Source organism: Rhinolophus hipposideros (genome assembly GCF_964194185.1).
Source record: "Rhinolophus hipposideros genome assembly, chromosome: 7".
Classification (NCBI taxonomy): Eukaryota; Metazoa; Chordata; class Mammalia; order Chiroptera; family Rhinolophidae; genus Rhinolophus; species Rhinolophus hipposideros.
This window is the reverse complement of record NC_138053.1, coordinates 73,461,039-73,484,342: the sequence shown is the minus strand read 5'-3', so window position 1 is coordinate 73,484,342 and position 23,304 is coordinate 73,461,039. Positions and strand designations below refer to the sequence as shown.

At 37.0% G+C, this 23,304-nt stretch overlaps 1 protein-coding gene across 1 annotated transcript in view; it reads right to left on the bottom strand.

The window, feature by feature from the left end:
• The window catches only part of C6 (complement C6), a gene marked incomplete at its 5' end in the record, with an annotated part of 30,930 nt that overhangs the window by 7,136 nt on the left and 490 nt on the right, over positions 1 to 23,304 (bottom strand). Inside the window, 9 exons of the mRNA XM_081053585.1 lie at positions 942 to 1,032; positions 5,824 to 6,012; positions 6,905 to 7,037; positions 10,306 to 10,417; positions 10,748 to 10,919; positions 11,816 to 12,041; positions 13,426 to 13,592; positions 16,251 to 16,373; positions 20,560 to 20,800. Of these exons, the coding sequence (XP_080909711.1) occupies positions 942 to 1,032; positions 5,824 to 6,012; positions 6,905 to 7,037; positions 10,306 to 10,417; positions 10,748 to 10,919; positions 11,816 to 12,041; positions 13,426 to 13,592; positions 16,251 to 16,373; positions 20,560 to 20,800 (1,454 nt within the window). The remainder of the gene's footprint in view (positions 1 to 941; positions 1,033 to 5,823; positions 6,013 to 6,904; positions 7,038 to 10,305; positions 10,418 to 10,747; positions 10,920 to 11,815; positions 12,042 to 13,425; positions 13,593 to 16,250; positions 16,374 to 20,559; positions 20,801 to 23,304) is intronic.

Genomic DNA, 23,304 nt, shown 5'->3' with positions numbered 1-23,304 from the left:
AATCTAATTTTATTCAGAAATATCTTTATATCCAGCCAAAGAACTGCATTTCACAGCCTCCTTTGTAGGGACATGTGGCCAAGTGAGTAAGAGAAGCTGAAGGAGATGGAAGCAAACGATGTATCTTTGAGGAACTCTTCTTCAAAAGAGAGAATGTGTCTGTTTTTGGTCCTCCTTCCTGTTCCAGCAATCTTAGACCATGAAATAACTTTAAGGATGGCAGAACAAAGAGCAAAAAGGAACCTCATTGTTATCTGAAATAAGAGGCTCACCATACTAGCCCTAGATTGCCTACCTCCATATTTATTTTGTGACATAGGGAAAAAAAATTTATCTTAAGCTAATGTCATTTTGGATTAAATTGAGCTGAAAGTAGTCCTTAAGTTAATAAGCACCCTTGACACTCCTGTGTTTGTTCATGTAAAGGAAAAGAAGTTATAGCAACAAAGAGGAGCTAGCTAAATAGTCATGGCAGTCACATGAAGATATATCATTTTTCTTATTCATGCTCTCTGCCCCTGCATGAAAGAATAAACTGACAAAGGTGTGTGTGTGCGTGTGTGTGTGTGGTCCATGCTCATGTCACTTTCTCTACTCCAAGCTTTTGAAGTCACAACCTTTCCCTATACTTATGGGAACAGTTTGGCTTTGAGATAACTGAGTCTGAAGTTTTAAAATGGACAGAAGTAAGTCTTTATAATCAAAATGGGACTGTTTTAATAAACAAAAGCCATGCAAACTTAGGAACTGGGCTGAGAGATAATTAGAAAACTTGCAACCAGTGCAGAAGGAGGAATTTAACTGAGCATGAAGGGTATCATTTATGTGAAAAATTAATATGTATCGTGTTTTTGCTTCAAGAAGCTCAGCTCCTCCATCAGCCTGGTTACACTAGACTAGTTTTTCCAATTTCCAAACACAGTCCATAGAGGATCTCTTACCTACAGTCTTCTTCTGGAGACATGCAAATACATTCAGATCCTACTTGTTTTTGTCCTGATTGACAACCACCCTTTAATCTTTTCAGAATATCTGAAAGAAAAAGAAAAAGAGTAAAGAGCAGTGCACAGTATAGATTCCATGCAGTAAACCTGAATTTAAAAGAAAGGCAATAGTGAAAAGGTTTTCATTTACCTCTTGCAGGTAGAGCATTCATTTTTGTTTTAACAAATAAGTTGTCATGAAATATTCCATCTGAAAGGTCTTTTCTGGCTCTCATGAGCTGTCATTTTCCAACCTAAAATTGCTATTAAGTTCAGATAACTAAAGAACATGGAATCGGTGAAATTTCTGTTCATTTGCTTTTCAAATATTTACTGAGCCACTATGGTATTCTCACTAGTGCGTTTGGTTTTGAGGATAGTGAATTGAGCAAAGTTTGACCCAGATCTTATGCTCACAGAGCTTATAGTCTTGTGAAGACAGACAGCCCGTAATCAAACAAACACACTAACACAAATAGAATTACTGCCCTTATTAGTGATGTTAAAGAGAAAGCATATAACCAAGAAAATAGATGTAGCTGGGAAGATTAGGAATCATAAAATGAGAAAAGCGGAAGTATTCAAAGCACAGAAAACATCACACATAAAAATGCTTAAAAGAGAGGCAGCATGTGACTTTCCTGGAACTGAAAGAAGGCCAGAGTGATTGACGTGCATAAAAATAAGGGGCTGGAACAAGTTCTAGTCAGAGAGGTGGGTGTGTCAGGCTGTGCAGGGTCTTCTAGGACTTTTGAAGGACTTTTGTCCTTAACTTCATAAGCAGTGGAGAGTCTTTGATGGATTTTAAGCAGCGGGAGGTGAGACAAAATTAGGTCTGGTTTTTGAAAAAGAAATTAATTCTGGCTCTGTGTGGGGAATAGAGAGCATGGTGGTCAGGAGGGCTATGGGTGGATAATCTATGAGGTTATTATAGTAGTTCAGGTGAAAGAAGATGGTAATTTGGACCAAAGTCCCAAGGTGGAAATGGAGAGAAGTGGATAAACTTGAGGTACATTTAGCGGATAAAATAGATGCTATAGCATTTTGTGGGTAAGAGAGCTGTGAAATATAATGCTTATGTTTCTGGTTCATGTAAGAAAACAGACATTGGTGCATTAAGAGAAATAGGAACTATTAGAAGATGTTAGTTTTAGGGAGAAAAGAGTGATGACTCAAGTTCTTGTCTGCGTATATTGAATTTATGGTATCTTTAAGACATCTGAAAAAATAGGTATATAGAAATTTGGATATTCAAGTCTAAAGCTCAACGGAGAAGTCTGTGCTAAAGATTTAAATTTGTTATTAGTGTATAGGTTGGTCATTGAAGCTACGAGTATGGGTGAGATTCCCCAGCAGGAGAGTGTAGCATAAGGTGAGGAGACAAATCTGAGCCTTGAGGAACTCCAACATTTGACATCCAAGTACAAAGAGGATCCTGCCAAAAAGAGGGCAACAGCCAGAGAGGTAGAATCGAAGCAAGACATTGTTGTATCTTGTAAACCACAGAAAGAACATACATGCAGAAGAAGGTTAACACTGTTGAATATTACTGAGAGGTCAAGTTAGATGAGGACCAAAATATTGTGCATTACCTTTAGCAATATGGATATCAGTGACTACAATCCTGCAAATGGCTGTTGGGGAGCAATGGCTTGAAAGTCTGATTTTCTTATAAGAAGAATAAATGAAGAAATGCAACACCTACATCTAGGTGTTTATCTCTGTATGATTTTCTAGGCACTAGGATATTATGGCGGAAAAAAAAAAGAAAGAATGAAAACAGCAGTGATCCTTTTCTCCATGAATCTAAATGATAGTGGCAAAACAGACTTTAATCAAATAATTGTAGTAATGGGTTTAGACTTAAAGGCTAAGATAAATATTTTGAAATAAGGGAACATGGTTCTAGAAGATCACATAACATAAAGACCTCAACTGAGAAATGTAAGGACAGATTCATAAGGAAATGATGCTTGAGCTAAGATGAACAATTGAGTAGTGTATATGTGAGGAAGGGAAATTAGAGAGAATAACACTTGGGTATGTTATATAGAAAGGGACATCTTGGTTGTTTTGCTTACATTATCCAGAGAACATTTAGACTGGTTGAATTGGACCTGAAGCTGACCTCTGGGCCTGTGGAATGAAACAAACTTGCCTGGACTGAATCTGACTAATCAGGCATCCACAGAACTACAATGGCCTCTGAGAGCAAGTAGTTGTCAAAGGAGGGCAGTAGGCAGCTATCTATATATTCTGACACATTAGATGGCAGAACAGGAGAACCAGCTCATGGTTTCTCCTCTTAGCCTATCAGGCAGAAGCTTTGATAAAGGAAGGAGATTTATGTTAGAGGCAAAAATAAAGATTAAAAAAAATCAGTAGGTTTTCTTTACTGCTATTTTCCTTTTCTACTGTTGTCTTCTATCAGGACCCTCATTCCATCTGGTAAAATTTGGCCCAGAACTTTCATGAACACAGAGACCAATAGATGCTAGTAAGGCATCAGATACTAACATTTCCACAAACATGGGATTGTTTTTCTTTGGTTTCTTGTATAGCTATACCTCTTTCCCCTTTGTAAATAAATCCACACTTAGGTCAGGGAAGGACCCAAGCCATACATTGTTTCCAAAGAGAATCAACTTTCAAGTAATGGGGAGCATTACTCTGTCTACAGATTTGAAATTGTCAATGATGACATACAAGGAGTCTTTGTTCCTCACTAGGGGTCAGGCTGAAGCAGAAACTGGCCCTTTGCTGCCCGCCCCCCCAGTACAGTTTGTGAGAAAAATGGAAATGGGAGCATTGGGAAATTTGAAGGGCTGAGGGCAAGGGGACTCTCTGCAGGTATTGACTTCTCGAAGAAAGGCAAAAAGTACCCGTGGAGGCATGGAGCATCTCATTTTTTCATGATGAAAGAATTAAAAAGTCTTTCCCTGACCAACAAATGGCCTAAAAGTCTCTTTATCTCACAGCTCCCCACATATTGAAAGAGTGTTCAGTTAGTTTTATTGATGATTTTCTTTCTCTTTCTGTGACTTCCTTCATTGATCTTTTTGTCACTGTTGTTGGAAAATGTATGAGATAAGATATTGCTTTCCATTATCTTGATGTAGAACATTTCATTATCTCTCAGTTTGGATTAGAATTTCAATTTCTTTTCCAGAGTCGTGTGTGTGTGTGTGTGTGTGTGTGTGTGTGTGTACACGTGTGCTGTTATTTGCATAGAGAAGAGGGTGCTGCCTAAGATGCCCCAAGCATCTTAACTTTCTGAAGCCTGTGAATCCCAAACGTATCAATCCCTCTGACTTACGGGTATGTGATCAGGGGCCAAGTGAAACAAAGCCACAATATTGACCTGATGTTCCTACAAATTTCCATGAGATCTCATTTTCAATAGTTTTAAGGTTATTGAACGGGTTGACTTTCCCCCTTTACACAGTATAAAAGCCCAGAAGAGGATAAAGAAGGCAAGATGGCAAAGAGCTTGGGGAATTAGCAGAGCTATTGCACAGTTCCTGTGTGACCCAAACCATCTGACCATGGGTTGAATTTAGCTTCTTTTTGCCTTCTTTTTTTTCATAAACAAAGTGGACCTAATCCTAGCTGATCTCAGCTACAGACTCAAGGATTGATTCTCTGATTAAAAATGAGACACTAGTTAAACAAGCATGTTGAGAAATTTAAAAGACACAAATCGGTAGAAGGTCACTTAACTGTCCTCCAAGTAACTGACTCGCCAGACTAATGTTCTGCAGTCCCTCTATGCCAGCTGCCTGTCTGACACTGCACTTTAAGGTTTAGTCCCTCTCTTCTACAGCTTCGCACTTACGCTCCTACTAGTCGAGCTACAGGTTTACCAAGAGTCAGTTTTACTTGTTCTAAATTTATTTATGCCAGTTGTTATTGTAACTGTGTAAGTTGGTTAAATCTGTCAACTGACAAAATAAAGGAGGCTAAAGGGAGTTATTTTTATAAAACCTAAGTTGAAAATTTTGAACAATTGAAAGAGATTTGCAAAAATTTTGTTTTGAATCAGTTGTGAATGAAAGTACTACAAAAGAGTAAGGAAGAATATATATAAAAAATGTAAAGCATTCTCCAGTCAGTTTGCTTCAAAAGTAACTAAGTTTTCATCTGTCTTCAAAACAATTTTTCTCTACATACATTTGTTTTAGCTAGGAGAGCTTTTAAACAAACACAAAACACTAGGCCCTTTCTTGCTCAGTGACATAAGAATCAGGGGACAGGACCTGAGTAGAGCTGTTTTTTTAACCCCACCTGGAGTTAAAAACCATTTCAGAGAAACTGGTATGAGATAACATGGTATGGGGTGAATTACGTATTTGTTTTATTTGAGAAAGAAGTCTTGGAACTCAATTAGGAGACTCATTGAGAAGTAAGAGACTCATTGAGAAGTAAGAGCTTGGTCCTACATCGGAAAATTGGTGAATAAATGTCTATTTTTATGTTTTAAATTAAAATTAAATGCTTGATTAATTAGAAAGTACTGTGCACTACTTTTATATGGCCCTCTAATCAAAATTTCAGTTAACCATCAATTCTGATTTTATTAGATGAGAGAACTTGAGCTCCCTCAAAAATACTGAAGTAGGATATTGGAAAAGAAAATTGACCTCACTCTCTAAAATTTGAACCAGTAACTTGTTGACCAGTAACTTCTCATTTGCTGCCTGATCTCATCATCTATACATCAAATACAACCTGTTTTCTCCTCCCAAAACACAATCAATAAATAGCACCACGGTAGACGCTATTCTATCAATATCGGGGAGCACCCCCATAGCAGACCCCAGAATTCTGAGCTTCTACTCACCATTTTCACAGGTGAGTGAGTTTGAAATAGGCGGTGTCCAGGAATCCCCAGTGCATGTGTACCTTGATGGCCCGGCAACGACAAAGTCTTTGGGACACGTTAGTTCAACAGATTCACCAATTTCATATGACATCTTGAATGGTGAAAGTTTCAGGACTTCCTGCACAACTGGCTTGAGGCACTGTGTTCCTGCAGGCAGACAAATGTGTCATATGTGTTTAGTGGAGCAGAATACTCATTAGATGCAGGCAGATTTTATACAACCCCAGGGCTGATTTTAATATGATTTATTTCATTCATTCTTCTTTAATGTCACCTTTTGAGCAGAAAACCTGGGGTGTGAGGATCCCAGGCTTCCCCGAGAGCCTCCTTTTAGATCTATTATCTGAGGTTCCCTTGCTGAAGAACTAGCTCCAGACACTTCCAACTTTCATTACATTATTCAGACATTTTCCGTTCAGAAAATAATCTTTCCTCTTCTTGTTTTCCCAAAAGCAAGTCACCACCTTGTGGGTAATGCAGAGGTAGGACATTCTAATTGACACAGGTCTCAATTCTGTGTCTTAGGGGGTCCCATAATAACTCTTTGGAGTCCCGGTTTGAGCCTTGATTGATTCTCATTTTGACTGTACTGTTGCCTACAAACGCATCCTCTCCTCCTCCGCAAAGGATGTGAATGTGCTCTAAGGAGAAAACTGCATTTCACATAAAACCTCATTCCTGATACATAAAAGGTGTATCATCTTCCTGGGACTCATTAATTTGATTCAGTTTGTACATCACACAAGACAGATGTCTGTGGTTAGGATGCAGTGGGCAGACTTCCTGGATTTCTTTTTAAGCACATGTGTCACAGTCCAGTGTGTATGTGACAAAAACACAGGAGCAAAACGAAAATATAAAGATACTTTGAAATCTAATTTTAGCAGATGAATCCTATTTTCTGCTTTACTAAAGTTTTTCACCAGAGCTACTGAAAAAACAGTTAAATGTACTGATCTAAGGGTGTGACTTTGCTTTATTTATTTGGGGCACATTCATTCTTTATCATAGTCACACAAAATGGCTGCCCAGTTCTCACGTTGGCATTCCACATCTAATTGCCTCCATGTCCTGTCTGGCAAGCATCTGAAGTACTGGTATCCAACAATTTTGAATCCAGTATAGCATGAAATTTCAGCATCTTCCCCAACTGAGTACACTTTCTTTTTATTCTGGAATTAAAACAGAAAACAGAAAGTTATTAGTGCTATGGGTAATATTTTCTAAACACCTCAGGGTCATCCTGGGTTCTTTCTATTCCTTCTCTCTTCTATCTACTCGGTCACAGAGTCCTCTTGATGTATACTTTTAAATATCTCTCAAAGTTCTCTCCTTTCCTTTGCCATCATCACTGCCTTTGTTCATAGCATTTACTATCTCTTACCAGGACAACTTTCTAACTGGTCTCTCTTCTAATCCATCTTCCATATTGCTGTTTTAAATTGATTAAGATATTTTCTTTTACTTACAAACTTGCTCCCCACTGTATATTGGATGGCTTACTATTTCAAGAAATCAAAAACAAACAAACAAACAAAACACCTATATGTTTATCCTGTAGCGGCTATAAATTGAATAAATACTATATCCTACATATGCAAACATATGCAGTTGGTATGATGACTAATTGACTACAAATCATTTAGAAGTGTTACTGAATTCCAAGTAAGCCATTGGTCATTATATATTTTCCCAATTATGGGTAATTAAAATACAACTACTATCGTGTATGTGTGTGTGTGTATGTGTGTAGGGGGAGTGGGGGGTGAGGTGGGTTGTTCTCTAAAATTTTCAAGATAAAATGGATCTTACTTGGTTTGGAATTATTAGCTTTAACCCACTTTACCATCATCACCTTTTGCCACTTCCTCCCATAAAACCTATGCTCCAACAAAATAAAACATCTGCCATTCTTTGAACATAATATTTATAGTCTTTCATGTCTGTGTTTTTACCCGGCTGTTCCATCTCTGTTCTCAACACTTTCTTCCCTTCTCTCAAGACCCAATTCAAGTAGAAATTCCTTTGTGATAACCCCCTTTATTTCCCAAGCTTCAAGATGTGCACCATCTTTTCAGTTCTGGGGGAAACTTGTACAAAACTCTACTTTTACACTGTTTATCACTTTTATTAACCCCACCGCTGACACTTGAGTGGCACCTCCATGAACAGATCTCTGTCTCATAAATCTTTACACAGGGCTTAATAACTCTTTGCTGAAGGAATGCAAAACACTATCCTTCTTAGAGAGATGGTAATGTAACACTTTTCTTCCTTGCTGCGTGGGAGAAGAATACAAAGAATTGACTAGGAAGTTATTCTCTGAGAACTGAAGTTGGGAATTTTGAGGAAGGTGAAAGCTTAATAGTCAACTTTTGTTATTACCTGCCCACATAATTCAACCTGTCTCCTAGAAGATTCTTAATTTCCTGAATACAAAAAGAATATTCTACTATTGGCTTTATGGGTGTGACTTTGTTTTGGAGAGAAATGTGATGATGAATAATATTAATATCTGGATATTTTATTCAAAGGCTGAACTTTGTTCGCATTCCTCCTTCAATAAATCATCGCCTTAAACTTCTGCTTCCATTTCTCTTATGCAGCTGTAACCTATAAGTGTGAGTTGCAACCTTTGAACTTAGATTGACACATCTTCTAGACTGACTACACAAGGAAACCTTAAGTAAAGTCATTGTCACTTGTACGGGGGTAGGACGTGTGCCTTGGTCATTGAACAAATATCTTTGGGTACAATGACATCATTGTTCTAGCCTGGAATTAGGCATATCTGCCTCTATTTGATGCCAAAGAGCACATTTTGCTACTAGACATTTCAGAAGGTGCCCATTAGGAAAACTGAAACCAATTATTTTTGAGTAAAAACTGTGTCACAGGAGATGAGGCCTTTAATAAAGAGCAAAATAAAATAAGAAGTAAATTTATTTATGAAAATGGAAACATATAACCTAATTTTAAATAAGGAATCATAAAATTATGAATCACTTGTTAAAAGCCTTTGTGTGTTTTTTAAAATTAGAATGCCGATAATTTTAACAGTTTTTGTAAGCGGCTGGCATAGATTAAAAATTATTTAGGTATTGAAATCTGAGGAGAATGTCCTAGGACAGGGACTTGCCAACCTGTCCTATAAAGGACCTCAGTAGTCAATGGCAGGCTGTACAGTGTCTGTGACACCTATTCACCTCTGCATTGTTGCATGGAGAACCATAGGCATTATGTAAACACATGAGTGTGGTTGTGTTCCAATAAAACTTCATTAAAAAAAAAAGGTAAAAGCAAACAAATGGCAGGCCAGATTTGGCTTATGGGTCATAGTTTACTGACCTCTGTTTTAAAAATTTTGTTCCCAAAGTGCTGAACTAGCAGCACCAGTATTACCTGGGAACATGTTAGATAAAGAAGTTTTACTGCTGCACCCAAGACCTGCTGAATCAGCAACTCTGGGAGTGAAGCCCAGCAAGCCCTCCAGTGCATTGGAGAATTTGAGAATCTCTCTTCTAGAGTAAAGACAATTGACGTTACCTCCCTCCAAAATATTTTCTCTCCTTAAGACCTTGGCATAGTACCTTGTACATGGGTGGAAGACAAATGAATAAGAAAGAACATTAGCCCAAACTATGCTCCATGGATATTTATTTGTTGGCCCTGGAGAATCTCGTGTTCTTTAGCTTTTGCCATAAATACGATACAGTTGGAAAAAAAGATGAATTTAAAGGCTTTAGTGAGTTTAAAAAAGGTAAAAAAAAAAAAAAGAAAAAGAAAAATGTAAACTTGATTAGAGAGCATGCCTTCTGTGATCAACTATAAATGTTATGTGTCCTGAAAATTTATATCTAAAGCCACAGACCTATCTGACAGAAAGTATTCATTTGTTTTTTTAATCATAGAAGCATATTGAGACTGAATGAAAAGAAAATGATGAATTTTATATTAATTACACTGAAATTGTATTGACTGGTTAAGAGTGCTCTAGGTTTCTAATCTAATAAGATATTACAAATGCAACACCTCCTATGATTATAGCCAAGACTAGTTTGTCTCTCTGATAACATGCTCAGATCGGGGATTTGTTTGCTCAGACTGAAAATTAAATAGTCAGACCTTAGTTGCATGTTGTTACAAGTCATCTAAATTTATATGATGCTCAAATTCCATTCTCATAAATGTACCATTAGTATATGAATTAGTAGTGCCAAGAAACACAAGGAAGCTTCTGTCCTTTGGTATAAAGAAATCTCCAGGGAATTCAAGAGGGAAGAGTGGCAAAGCCACTGCTCAATATTACTTCTTTACTTGTTAAGTCAACAGAAGATTATTAAATTAGGAAAACAATAACTCTAAATAAAACAAAAACGCATACTTTTTAAGTTCTATTTTTTTGAACTCCAAAACTAAATCGAAAGTCAGGATGCTTACTCGGATAAATCCATTTTCTGGAGGAACTGGCTGAGGACACCCTGAATCTGGTTCTACGTCAGGAAGGTCTATTTCTCGTATTTCTTCGTCGTCACTGATACATGGTTGTCCACTAAAAGGGAAAAAGAAATATGTGTATATATCATAAATATGTATATATGTATGTGTATATATATATGCACACATATACTTACATGCGTACAGTACATATATATGCATGTATTTATACATTACATATGGGTACTCATATATTATATATATTAATATAAAACAGAGAAAACATTAGCAAGAAAAGGGTAGCAGCAGATCCAATACCTCACAAATGTGTTGTGTTGGAATAGGTGAAATTCTAATTATTTCTTGACTTAGCAGTAGGATAACAAATATCTTAGCTCTGTTAGTGGGGTAACATGACTCATTCTTTCCCATTACGCATTCTTACTTGTTCTTCATTATTGAAAATGTGCAGTGCTCCTCCTGCCGCTTCTCCCCCTCACAGGGTTTCCCTCCTAGTTGCTGGGCAGGGTTGTTGCATTCTCGGGTTCTTGATCTCTTATAAGTCACATCACACGTGCTCCAGGATGACCAGCAGCCCCAGTTCCCATCTACTGCCTCTGGAACACAGGAAAACCCATCCACTGATCATGGTGCATCTGAGAGAATTTGGGCTTTGAAGACAGTCCAGCTTGGTTTCCTCACTCCTTAGCTTTGTAATCCTTTGTGGAATATCACAGGATTACTGCGAGGATGAAAAGAATTAGGCCCTGACACATTGCCTTATTTCCCTTTCCTGTCCCTGCAGCCTGAATAAAATGATGACAATTGTGAATTGTTTCCAACGATCGGTGACACATCACACACATATGCGTGTGCATATATGGATGTATAAGTATGAACTTCTGAATAGAGTACACATCAAATTACATGTTTAAAGGTGATGGAATATATTCTCACCCCCGTAACACATCCCCTTTCTAAAGGAGGATTAGAGGTAGCCATGAACATTACCTAGTCCTGTATGGAAACTTTGGTTGTGGCTCAACTTATCCCGATTACAAAAGCCATCTTCTTTCTAAGTTATAATATATAAAAAGGCTTATAACAACAGGATCATATCTTTTATTTTATAGTATTTTCTGTTCTTTTATGTTACAGGCATTGTGCTGTGTATCCTTTAGATATATAATTAAAAAAAAATCTTTGGGTACATACTGACATTATTTCCATTTTATTGATGAGCAGATTGAGGCAAAGAGAGGCTAGACTTTCCTAAGGTCTTTTCTAAGGTCACATAGATTTTTCCTAAGGTCACATAGCCAGTAGGTCTCAGCTGAAATTCACACCAGGACTGTTTGGGGTTTGACTTTAGAGTCTGTTTTACAGGCTTATTTTCCTTGTGAGTTTGCATCAGGTGGAATATGTTAATAGAAGTGTTTTGTTTTAGTTTTAATTGACCAACCTTTTGGAAAGGGAAAAGGTGCCTGCCTCACCTTAAGTTCCTGATACTTACTAGATTTGTAATCCGGTGAGCGTCTCTCACAGTTCTCACCGTAGGTGCCGCTCTGGCACACACACAGACATTGGGTCCCTGAGAGTGTGGGGCGGCCGTTGTTAGGGCACGGGGCGCACTGGCAAGGGTCAAACTTGGCTGCGTATTCTCGAAAAGCTTTCCTGAGGTTGTTCCGTCTTGTCACCGCACAGGGGATGTTCCTTACCAAGTCCGTAATGGGAGCAAGCTGAGAGCAGAGAGGAGGCCCAGTGAGTCACATCCCTTTGGCATATGTTGCCATCACTGCCTAATTCTCTTGGAATGTGAGGCAAAGCCTGGAACATCCCACACTTCAAAGGGATTATTGTAGAATATAGCATATGGGCCTGTTGAACCAATGGAGAAACAGGGAGGACAAGGGAGTTTCTTTCTCATCGACATGGGTAGAGCCCCTCTCTGCAAGGCTTCTGTTGTCTCTAAAGTATGCCAGCTGTGCTGTATCTGGAGCTTACTTTCCCTGCCATTCTACTATGAAGGAAGCTCCATGCAAGGTGTCGCTGATGTAGACTTCCATTGTGTTATTTATTAAGCAGCAAATGCAGGTGTTGACATACTGAGATAGGTGACCAAGAGTTGGGCAGCTCAGGAATGCTGTCCTGAAGCCTCATTAAGTTTGAGTAAAGCAAAAAAACAAAAAGACAAAACAAAACAAAACAAAACACAGAGAGGATGAAGAGAGGTTTTCTGTGTTCTATGTTTTTCCAGGGTTAATACAGGCTTTTGGTGAAACCAGAGGACAAAATGTAGAGTGGGAGAAAATGGAGAAATGAACTCACTGGTAGGAAGAATTACAGTAGCAAATAATTAGTCTTTTAAAACCCCAGAGGAATGACTATCTAATGCAGTGTATGACTTATAAATGCCCAGATGAGCGGCTGGATCTCATTTTCCTACCATAACCTGGAGAGCTCAATGTATGTTCATGCTGCGTGTCAATTACTTTTATAATGATTGAACTCCTTTGTCTTCATTTAAATAAAGTGAGCAGAATAGCTTGTTAGAGGGCTTTTTAAAATGCGGTTCTGTTTTAGGCAAAACTGGCTCTAAATGGCATATGACTGACATGTGGGCAAAGTATTCCATCAGTAATAAAAATCACCTTTTTATGTAACTACAACAAATACAAGACTAGTAAACTTAATCAAAGGTGATAGAAACACAGAGCCAAATAGATCTAAAATCCCATTTATTCCACGGAGCTATAAATGAAGATTTATAATCTTCATTCAAATAAAAAGTTGCAAAAAAATATACAGAAATCAAATTTATTGTATACACGGACAGAGGAAGAACACTAGTCAGGGCAAGTCTGAGCAGCTCTCGTCACCAAATTCTCTTTCCTGAGATTTTAACATGTGCTAGGAATTCTAAATACTAACCTAGAGAATGCTTGTTTGAATAGCAAAAGCAACAGATATGTAATTTAACAAAGGTCCATTGTTCATGTGCAATGGAGAAAGACATTTCCTTTATCTTCTGAGAGGAAAATGGGAAAAGAATTGTGTGACAGTTCCTTTGGGCTGCTAGACAACTACTTTAGCTCTCTTACCTGTAATACTTTTTAATCTTACCTCAAAGTCAATCACAGCAGGATTATCCTTCAGTGATTCTACCCAGTCAGAAAAGACCTTCTCTTCTGGACCAGAGGTCCCTTTCTCCCATGCCAAAGCAGCTGCGTACTCACTCCTCCCACCTTGCACAAAGGAGATGGATTTCTCTGCTCCTTGCATAATTGAACCTGCAAGGTGTTTCAAGAAAATTACTCATTTGTACGGTGTCAGATGGTGGCTGAACTTATCATGGTGATGACTTCTTTGGGTGTATAAATATTAGGTGCACACCTAAAAGCTAACATAAAATAACATACAATGTAATATTGTATGTTAGCTATATTTTAATAAAAATCTTTAAAGCAAAAAGAAAAGTACTCATTAAATTTACTGCAAATTCAACTTTTAACAAAAAATAACAGTGTGAATAGTTACCATTTATTAAGCAGCTTGTATATGCCAGGCACTTTGCATGCATTGTCTTGTGTAATTCTCACAACAGTCCTGAGAAGTAGGTATTGTTACAAACATCGATATTAAAGCTAGAAGTAATCTGGCCTGGAACACAGTTACTAGAGTGGGGCTCGGGGGCTGGGATGCAAATGCACCCCAAGTGCTGACTAATCTGCTCTCTGCTCTCTGATGCCAAACTCCCACTTCTGATATATATTAGTATATGTCTTGGATCCCCGGGATGATATAAACCTCATGGCTTCTGATATCCAATTAGTTGACTGCCATGCTGGAAACTTGCAATTACAGAAAAAAAGCTGACAGAATGCTTTTCAACTTAAAGACAGGACTAAAAACACAGCTAACCAAAGAGGGGGAAAAAAAAATAAACCTCACGTTAAGAGTTGGCACAATGTTTCTTTAATCTACATAGCACAGAGTTTTATACAAATTTTCAAAACAATCCCTCTGAAGTAATGGTGTCTAACTAATATTAATATGAATAGAATCTGAGTAATAGGAAATTGTAGTAAGAAATAAAATCAAATGAAAAAGAAGCTGGTGATATGGCTAATAGTTAATGCCATTAATTTGATGTCTATTCTTCAATGCCAGGAAGGATTAGCCATGCCTCTAGTAAGGTAGTCTAGAATGATTAGAACAATGGGTGAAATACTCTCCCTACGAAGAGTCGTATGATCCTTTCCAAGGTAAGGCACATAAAATAATACAGAGGGATATAAGAAGAACATTTTAGAAGTTTTAGTATTTATTTTTTATATAAAAATAGGAAACTAGTATTTGCCAATATATCATATACCAATGGACAGTGACAAAATAATTGTCTGAAAATAAAATCAATACAGTTAATTACATACAGAAAAGATTTAAAATAATTCATAAGGAATGCAGAGAAAAAATTCAGATGTTAACAATTATTAAAGATAATCTAATAGAAATGGAATGACAAATATAATTTAGTATGTGGGAATTACTGTCCCTGAAATATGGCAATTATATTTTGTCCTTGCAGTGTCTAACTTATTTATAACTATAATGGTGATATTTTTCAATGTTTGTTTGTCTGTACCTTAGCTTTTAAATCTCCCTTTTCATTTAATCCTTATATTTAATCTTTTTGTCTCTGAGCTCTTGATTTATTGAACTCACATTCTTATTAAATTATTCTATAACATGAAAAATTGGTATAGAATCTGTAACCGTTCTTTGGATGATATTACTAGGTTATTTGTTTTGCACACTGTTCTATAATATTTTCCCCTCTTTTCCTTTTTTTCTATAATATAGTATGAATGCATAGTTGTCAAACCAGTTCTCATTTTGCTTATGCTTAACACGGGAATCTGCACATAAGCTATCCATATACTCTGATATATTTTAAATGATCTATTTATTATTATAGTAAATATTATATTTCTATTTATTCCTCATCTGTCTCCCCATGAGAATATAAGCTTCATAGTGTGGAAGTTTCTGTGATTTTTGCTTCCCTTTGTTCTGAGCAGAATGAGTAGGAATCCGTCGCTGAAGTAAGGGAACAAGAGAATTTTACTCAGAGGAAGGAGTTATTTATAACGGCAAGACACAGGAAAGGGCGTGACTTACTCAGGAGATTACCTACAGTTTAGGCAGGTAGAGGAAGAGAAGCAGGAACTTCTCTTTAAGGCTTTGTGAAACCATTACAGGTTTAAGGCAGGAGAGTTGCATGATAAGATTTGCCTTAGAGAAGATTCCTCTCACAGAAAATGGTAGAATAGATTGGAAGAAGGCAAGCCTACAGGCCAGGGGCCAGTTAGAAGGCTTCTGTGGTAACCCAGGTTGGAAATAATGAATAGAGGGCATGCTCATGGAAATGAAGAGATGGGGATAAGTGGGAGAAATATTAAAGCAATAGAATGATTACTTATTGAATGTGGAGGCTAGAAAGAGGGAGAAATCAAAGATAACATTCAGGTATCTGATTTGGTTACCTCATCCTTATTTACATAACTCTCTTAGACCCTGATCAGTCTGTATTTTGAATGGTTGTTTATACATGTCAGTACTTTGTAAGCTCTTTGATAGGAAGGCCTGGTTTACACCCATCTGTACCTCAGAATGCCAGACATTGGTCAGCCCATGGGAAGGATCAATGAATGTTAATTAAATTAAACAACCTAAGTATAAGATAAAGAAAACCTCAAACATTTTTCCTTTTTAAGTAGTGCTGATGATATTTTATTTGTACTCTCTCCCCCACCACATACAGGGCTCTGAGGTAGATAAATGAAATAAATGAAAAGTTAAAAACAGCACAGTCATGTGCAGTATGGTACTTAAATTACTGTCAGCTTCAGGAAGCACTGTGTAAGCTGCTAAGAGAGTACTGTTACCTTCATATTTCTCTGACATCTTGTTAGTGGTGCACCGTTCTTCCACTGATGTTTTTTTAAAGAAAAGAAAGCGTTTCTTTGTTACAATCTTGACACAATTTTTAATTTCTTCCTGTGTTAAACCTAGGAAATAGAATACAAACAAAACCCCTGAGAATGCACCCTTGAGAATTCAGAGAAGAGGATCATGAGGCTCTAGACCCTGTGAGAACTACCAATACTTGGTACCAGTCGCCATCTTCTCTAATTCCCATAAGTGCGAATGAATGACAGGTCTTCCCTACAGACTCAGTCCTTCAAAGACCCTGACACAGTCCTGAACAGAAGAGGTATTTATGAGTCCCCGCCATCTCTCCCTTTAACACTGGCCCTAAGAAGCACACATGGGGTCATTGTGGCCCATCCTAGGGGATCACATTGGCCTCTCCCTGTTGTTTACACACAAGGAACCTCAGTTTGCCATCCTACTGGCCACTGCCACTGTACAGCCCTGCAAATCAAGAGACGGCAAATCAGCAGATGTTCTGCTTTCGGTGCCCCACTGTTAGACCTTTCTGGGCCACAGCCGATTCGATGTGATTTTTCTTCCCTTAAGTTTTGTTGGTCACTTCTCCTTCTGTGAACATACTTGTTTGTGGTTCCTCTCCCTGGCTCAGCTGCTCACTCCACCTCTACTTCCAAAACCCATTTGTTCTGCTCTCAGAAATTCTGACTTCTGACCTACGAATTTCTCTCTTCAGTGTCTTCATTGACTGCTCTCTCACTCTCCTTATCTTAATTCAAGCCTGTTCTTGATAAGTTTCCTGTTGTCTCTAAAGAGAGATTGGTACTGCCTCATTCCCAGCCCCTTCACATGTGGGAGCTGGGGTTGTTGATATCTTCCTAGTCTCCCAGTGCTGCTTCCATAGGATGCTTCTCCACAGTTTTATAGCTTTTGGAAAAACCCTGGTGCTCTGAGGCTCAGGCCACCCAGTTCTAATATGTTTAGTCCTCATTGTTCTTTTCTTTTACCAAACTTCCAAGCATCATTTGTTGAAGATTTTGTCATCTGAATTATTCTTTCCCACCACAATCTTGACATTATTCTGAATGACTTCAAAATCCATGTAGATGTCAGGGACTGAGAGGGACACAGCGCAGGAAATCAGGTCTGGCTCGTTGTAGGCTGAGTTAGTACTGCCTGCTTATCTAGGGGTAATTTGAGGACAAGCAATGTCCCCCCCCCCCTTTTTTTTAACTGCTTCCCAAACCATCTGACCTGCTACCTGAAACATAAAAATTAGAATCCAGGTTTTTGCCTTGCAAAACATAAGCACATAAGAGATTAACACGTTAATATTAGCTCTTAAGCAACTTATAGCAAAGTAATTTATCAAATACTGATATTTAGGGTTGCAGGTTACGATAGGCAGGAAAGAATGTGTTTAGAACTTGAGGCACAGTTTGGTGTGATGCTGAAATTGAAATCTAAAGATAGAGATCCCGGAGAAATGAGACTGAGTAGATGGGGTGGGGTCTGCAGTTTTCTCAATAGTTTGACACATTTGAAGAGATGCATTATAAGTTGGGAGTAAAAATTCTTGGTTTGAATTTCTCATGTTTACCTTGTATCTTTAACTTAGAAAAATGGCTATTTTGATCAGGCTGAATAAATATGACTCATTTTTCTTCTGGTAGTATTGTTCCTGTAAGTGGGTCAGTCAAATGTTGAGGCCATGTTGATAATTTAATGCATCTATAGAACTTAACTCCCATCTTTTCTTAGTCTTTCATTAGGCTTTTATACTTTGTAAGTGAAATTAAATTTTATGTGTCCAATTCACTAATTACAACATAATTAATTAACCATAAGCTTAGTTAATTTCATTTCCTGAGGGTTAGAGGAGAATCCTTGAAGATTTGAATGAAGAATCCCTCTTATGAGCCACGGTGTTCCTCATGCAGTGATTAATATATCAAGGCTATATCAGTGAATTTCTGCACAAGCCTTCTCTTCCCTTCAGTATATAGTTTGCTGCCTGACCTCTGTCCACATTGACAAAGACTTGCTTGATGCTACAGGACTGGGCCCCTCCAAGCTGAGTGTCCCTTTGATGTGGCACAAGGTTGAGTATTTTGGAAATGTCCTCAGTTACTCTGACTAAACAAAGGTCAATAGCATTAGTCAAAAATGTCATGCCAATAAATAGTGGGGCAATGAATTTTTTTCCTCAATTCAAGCAGAAAATTTAAACTCCTTTAACCAAAGGAGTTTAAAATTACCACCTGACATATTATGATATTTTAATTGTTTAATGTTTTCACTGTATTCCTGAAATTCTTTTCACTTTGCACACTGAAGCAATGTCAACTTATATTCAAGGTTTTAAATTGACCGTGAGATACTGAACAATAGAGGAATGAATCAAGGGATGCAAATAAAAAGCAATTTAATTTTGTTTATTCTCCTTGAGAGAGACAAAATACTATGAAATATTCAAGTCATTTTTTCAAAATTTATGACAAGGCACATGATTCATATTGAATAAAGCAAACAAAAACCTAAGCTTATACTCTATTTCCATGTTATGGGAAAGAAATGGAAAGAGAGACAAGAGAGGAGGCCAGAATATATAATCATCTAGAAAGTGGGCCAAAATAGGTAAACATACCTTGTGGAGAATTCTGTTTCATTGAGATTTATTTCTGTCTGATTGTGCTTCATCTTAACCACAATTAAAATTGTGCACCAATATTATTATTGTGACTCAGAGAAATATATATGTGTGTGTGTGTGTGTGTGTGTGTGTGTATAAACACATGTATATATACACACACTCATTGAACATAAAAATGTATATTACATGTAAGAATATTGCATATAAGAATATATGTTTTATTGACTATATTGAATATACATATACACACACTATTAATACTACATATATATTATGTTTATATGTGTGTGTGTGTGTGTACATAGGTGTGTATGGTTATATATTTTTAATTTCCTATCACATCTCAAACTCCCTTTCTTTCCTTTATTATGTATATCTCATTGTCTGTCAGTTTTTTTCTCCATTTATAGAGAAAGAGATGAAAGCTGAGAATGTTCCAGTAGGGAAGTATAGCTCATCACTCATCATTTTGGTTATGGGCCTTCAACTATTAAAACACTTGATGGTTGATTAAAGATTCACATCATTCTTTAACTGACCTGATCCTTAAGCCTTCAGAAGATTTGCTCTGAATGCATGATGACTATAGCTCATCAAGTGGAGAAATTACTCTCTGGGTTACAGCAGCAGTGACCAGAATAATTTTATCCCAAGGGTGAGATAAAACCAACTCAAGGGCCAGAGATTTCCCCCAATCATTTTTGCTCAGCATTAATGTTGATGCTATTTTCAGTGGCAGAAGACATCAAATTTATCATGCAAACATTTCTCCCGTGGAAAGGATAACTGAAATGAACATAAAGGGTAGGCAGTGTGGAAAGTTCATCACAGCATAAATCTTTTCAATTTCAGTAACTCTGTCAGGTGAAATTTTTTGAAGACCAGCTTACTGCAAGCCCTTCTCCAAGACATGTATCCCATCTCCTCTCTTAGGAAGCAGATCATGAGGGTTCTCTGGTCATTTAAGGTTTGGAAGGACTCAGAGCTGTCACATTAAAACTTAGTATTTGCCATCTGAGATGTAAGAACAGAGGGATCGACACTCTATTGACCCCAGGGTTGGCCCAATGCGTTTTTTTTTAAAAGTAAACTCTTGGTTTCTTTTGTGTAAAAGTTACATGATCAAGAATTATGATTTATTTGGGGAACTGGTCAGTTGAGTTCTGGTTACCATTCTGTTTCTAACCATGTCCTCAACAGACACAAGATAGAATCATCACAAGGACCCTGTGTCATTTTACACAGGAGTCTGAAGACGAATTATTCCAAAGGTATTTAAGCTGTAACAACAATTAATATTGGCAATTTCTGATAGTTTTTAAGAAACCAAAACTTATTCATAAACTAAGGTTTACATTGTTATTTTATATGTAGGCAGGAAAACATCACTGATTAAGTACCGAGATATAAAGTTATAACCTTTCCTCAAATAAAAGTGCTTCTCATTTGATTTCAAGCTTTATCAGTCGGTGCGTATCTGGCCCTCATTAACTTAGTCCCTTGTCAAGTCCTTGTTTGCTCCTTCATCTTACACCCGTGGCTTTTAGCTAAAAATCATTGAACGAAAATAATTAAAACAAGAGAGGAAGAGGAAAATGAATTACATGCTATCAGATCAGTTTAGAAAAAAATAAGGGCTGAAGAAAGCATACCTGAGTTCTTTAGTTCCTCACTGCTAAACTGGTAGAGAAGGTCATACACGCCTCCCAGGGAGCCAGAGGTGAAATAGTGAGTCCCGAAATCATCAAATATTCGACTATACAGAGCATAGTTGTATTCTAGAGGCAGATGGTTAAGTGATTTCAAAAAGACATCAGAAAGCTGCAGATCTTTACTTTTCATTGTGAAGTTTAAGACTTTTATCACTTTATGAATCCTAATAAAACTAGAATCCTAAATAGAAGAGGAGGAAAAAAAAGAAAAGATGATTAAAGGTAGTGAAAGCTTGAGGTTATCAAGCACTTAAATCTAGTATTACAATTTTAACTCTCTATTGAATATTCTCACATACAAAATTACAGTTTTCATTTTATTTTCCAGTACATTTTCCTGAGATGTTCAAAGTGTTAAACTGATAGGATTATCTCAATAATGTAAACTGTGTGACTAAGGCATGTGCTCTTTACCAGAAAGAGATAAAGCAGCAGAAAAATAAATCTTTTTCTTTTGATTGTCAATCATGGCTGCAACCCTACTGAGTTTTTGTTTAGAAAGTCTTGCTAATGCAAATAATTGAAAAAAGATTGTGCAAATTTTCAATTGCAAGTTATTCAACTAAGATTCATCATACCTTTGTTACTAACTGGGAAAAAGCATTTAAATTCTCTAGGCTGCAGTTATCTGTGAAATGTCACCTGGTACACAGATGAGCGCTATGTACCAGGTAACATTTCACACCTTTTTCAACATAGCACCAAATAAAATGCTATGATTCAAAATTACTTAGGGAGTAAAATTAACCAAAATTATTTCCGAGACCAGCCGAGATCGGGCGCGTTCTGGGTGGTATGGCCGTAGACACCAAAATTATTTATATCCTCTCTCCTCCACCCCTAAGCAAAAATATTTGTTCAAATGTGTTTTTTTTTTAAATAATTGTTTTTTGTTATGTCAGGTTACTTTAGGATTAGATGGTTGGTATTATGCCCCAAATCTCATTCTATTAAATTGTCCTTCTACATAGTCATGGAGTTTTATAAGTGTATCCATGTAACTGTTCTTTTAAAAAAATTTAATGTACCTTATCTGATCTCTCAATTTTAGCAAATGGTAATGTTTGAGTAATAGAAACAGAGAGAGGAGCATATTTTAGCAAAAGAACTTTATTGTAGCTGTAAATTATTAAACAGTTATTGTCCTGTATGCTGTAATTGTGGAGCAAAATGACTGCTAACACAAAAGAAAAACAATAATCACAAAGATTGAAAGAGTCATCATTCACCCCTCCCTCTCTCTTTCCTTTCTCATTTCCTCCCTTCTTTTCCCTCCCTCCTTCCTACCTTCTTGCCTTCAACATATTTATTGCTTACTATCTCGGGTGCTGTGGACACAGAAGTGCACAAAGCAGACAGAGTTCATGCCTTTGTGGAACTTACATTTTAAGTGTCCATTAATTCTACTTTTTAAGTTTAATACTTGAATTTTGTCACAGAACCATGGCTTGTGAAAGTTGGAGAAGCACTGTGTGTTTAATAAGATGTGCAAGCACTCTCTGAGTATCTGAAATGCCTGTTCAGATATGGGTGGTTAAAAACTTCCAGGTTGCTTTAAAAACTAAACAGTGGAAAACATAGTGAAATTTTTGGTAACTCATCTTAGCACAAGTACCTCTATGGTGCTCCACAGGTCAGTGCATGATGGCTGGAATTGGCTATTTTACACTAAAAAATTATGTGACAGTAGGTTATTAACCATGTATGATTTATTTCAACATTCTGTGAGATCTTCCTTTAATTTAGCCATGTTTTTGTGGGTTAGATTTTGTAAAGTAAATCAGAAAAGCACTGACTCTTATTGAAAAAACTGATATTTTGACTTTGATACAAACTATACGCCCAACAAACATGTTAGTCAGATCTGTGATTGACAAAATTAATAAGTAAAGCATTAAGCTCCATTGATGGGCTTGGATTGATTTTCAAGTTTGTGGTTTCTTGTTTTCAATATTTGAAGACTAAGAGAGGTTGTAGTGGTAATTTCTATTTAGAGTGAGATTTCCTTATTCTGTTCAGATTTAATCAAAGACAATAGTCATGGTACAGGGTTGAACCATAAGAAGGTGATGATTTTGTAAGTAAAAAATTATTGGATGTCAGAAGTTCTACATGTTTCCATCTGATACTGGGAATAATCTTAAATGTTTCCACTTTATGGCAAACTATTAGAGGATCAAAAACAGTAGTTTACCTACAGATAAGTGTTCTGCAAGTGTTCTCTAGCATGTTTGAAACATTTATAAACCAAATCTTTATAGCAATTCTTAATGTCAAGGCTGATTTTATACACACACACACACACACACACACACACACACCCCTACATATATATACATATATAAATGTAAATATGTAGGTGTGTGTATATATATTATAAACATATATAATATATATTATGCATATATATTATACATACACACACACACACACACACACACATATTTGTGATCCTGGATACCAAAATGAGCTAGGGACTTAAAAAAAAAAGAAACCAGAATCACATGCCCAATCCTAGATATTCTGAATCAGTAAATTAACGGAAGGACGTAGGCGTGATGGTGGTAGTGATGTATTTTTACTTCCTAGTAATTCTGATACTAACTTGTCTTAAGAAAATAGTTTGCCTCATACACTGTTGGTGGGAATGCAGATTGGTGCAGCCACTATGGAAGGCAATGTGGA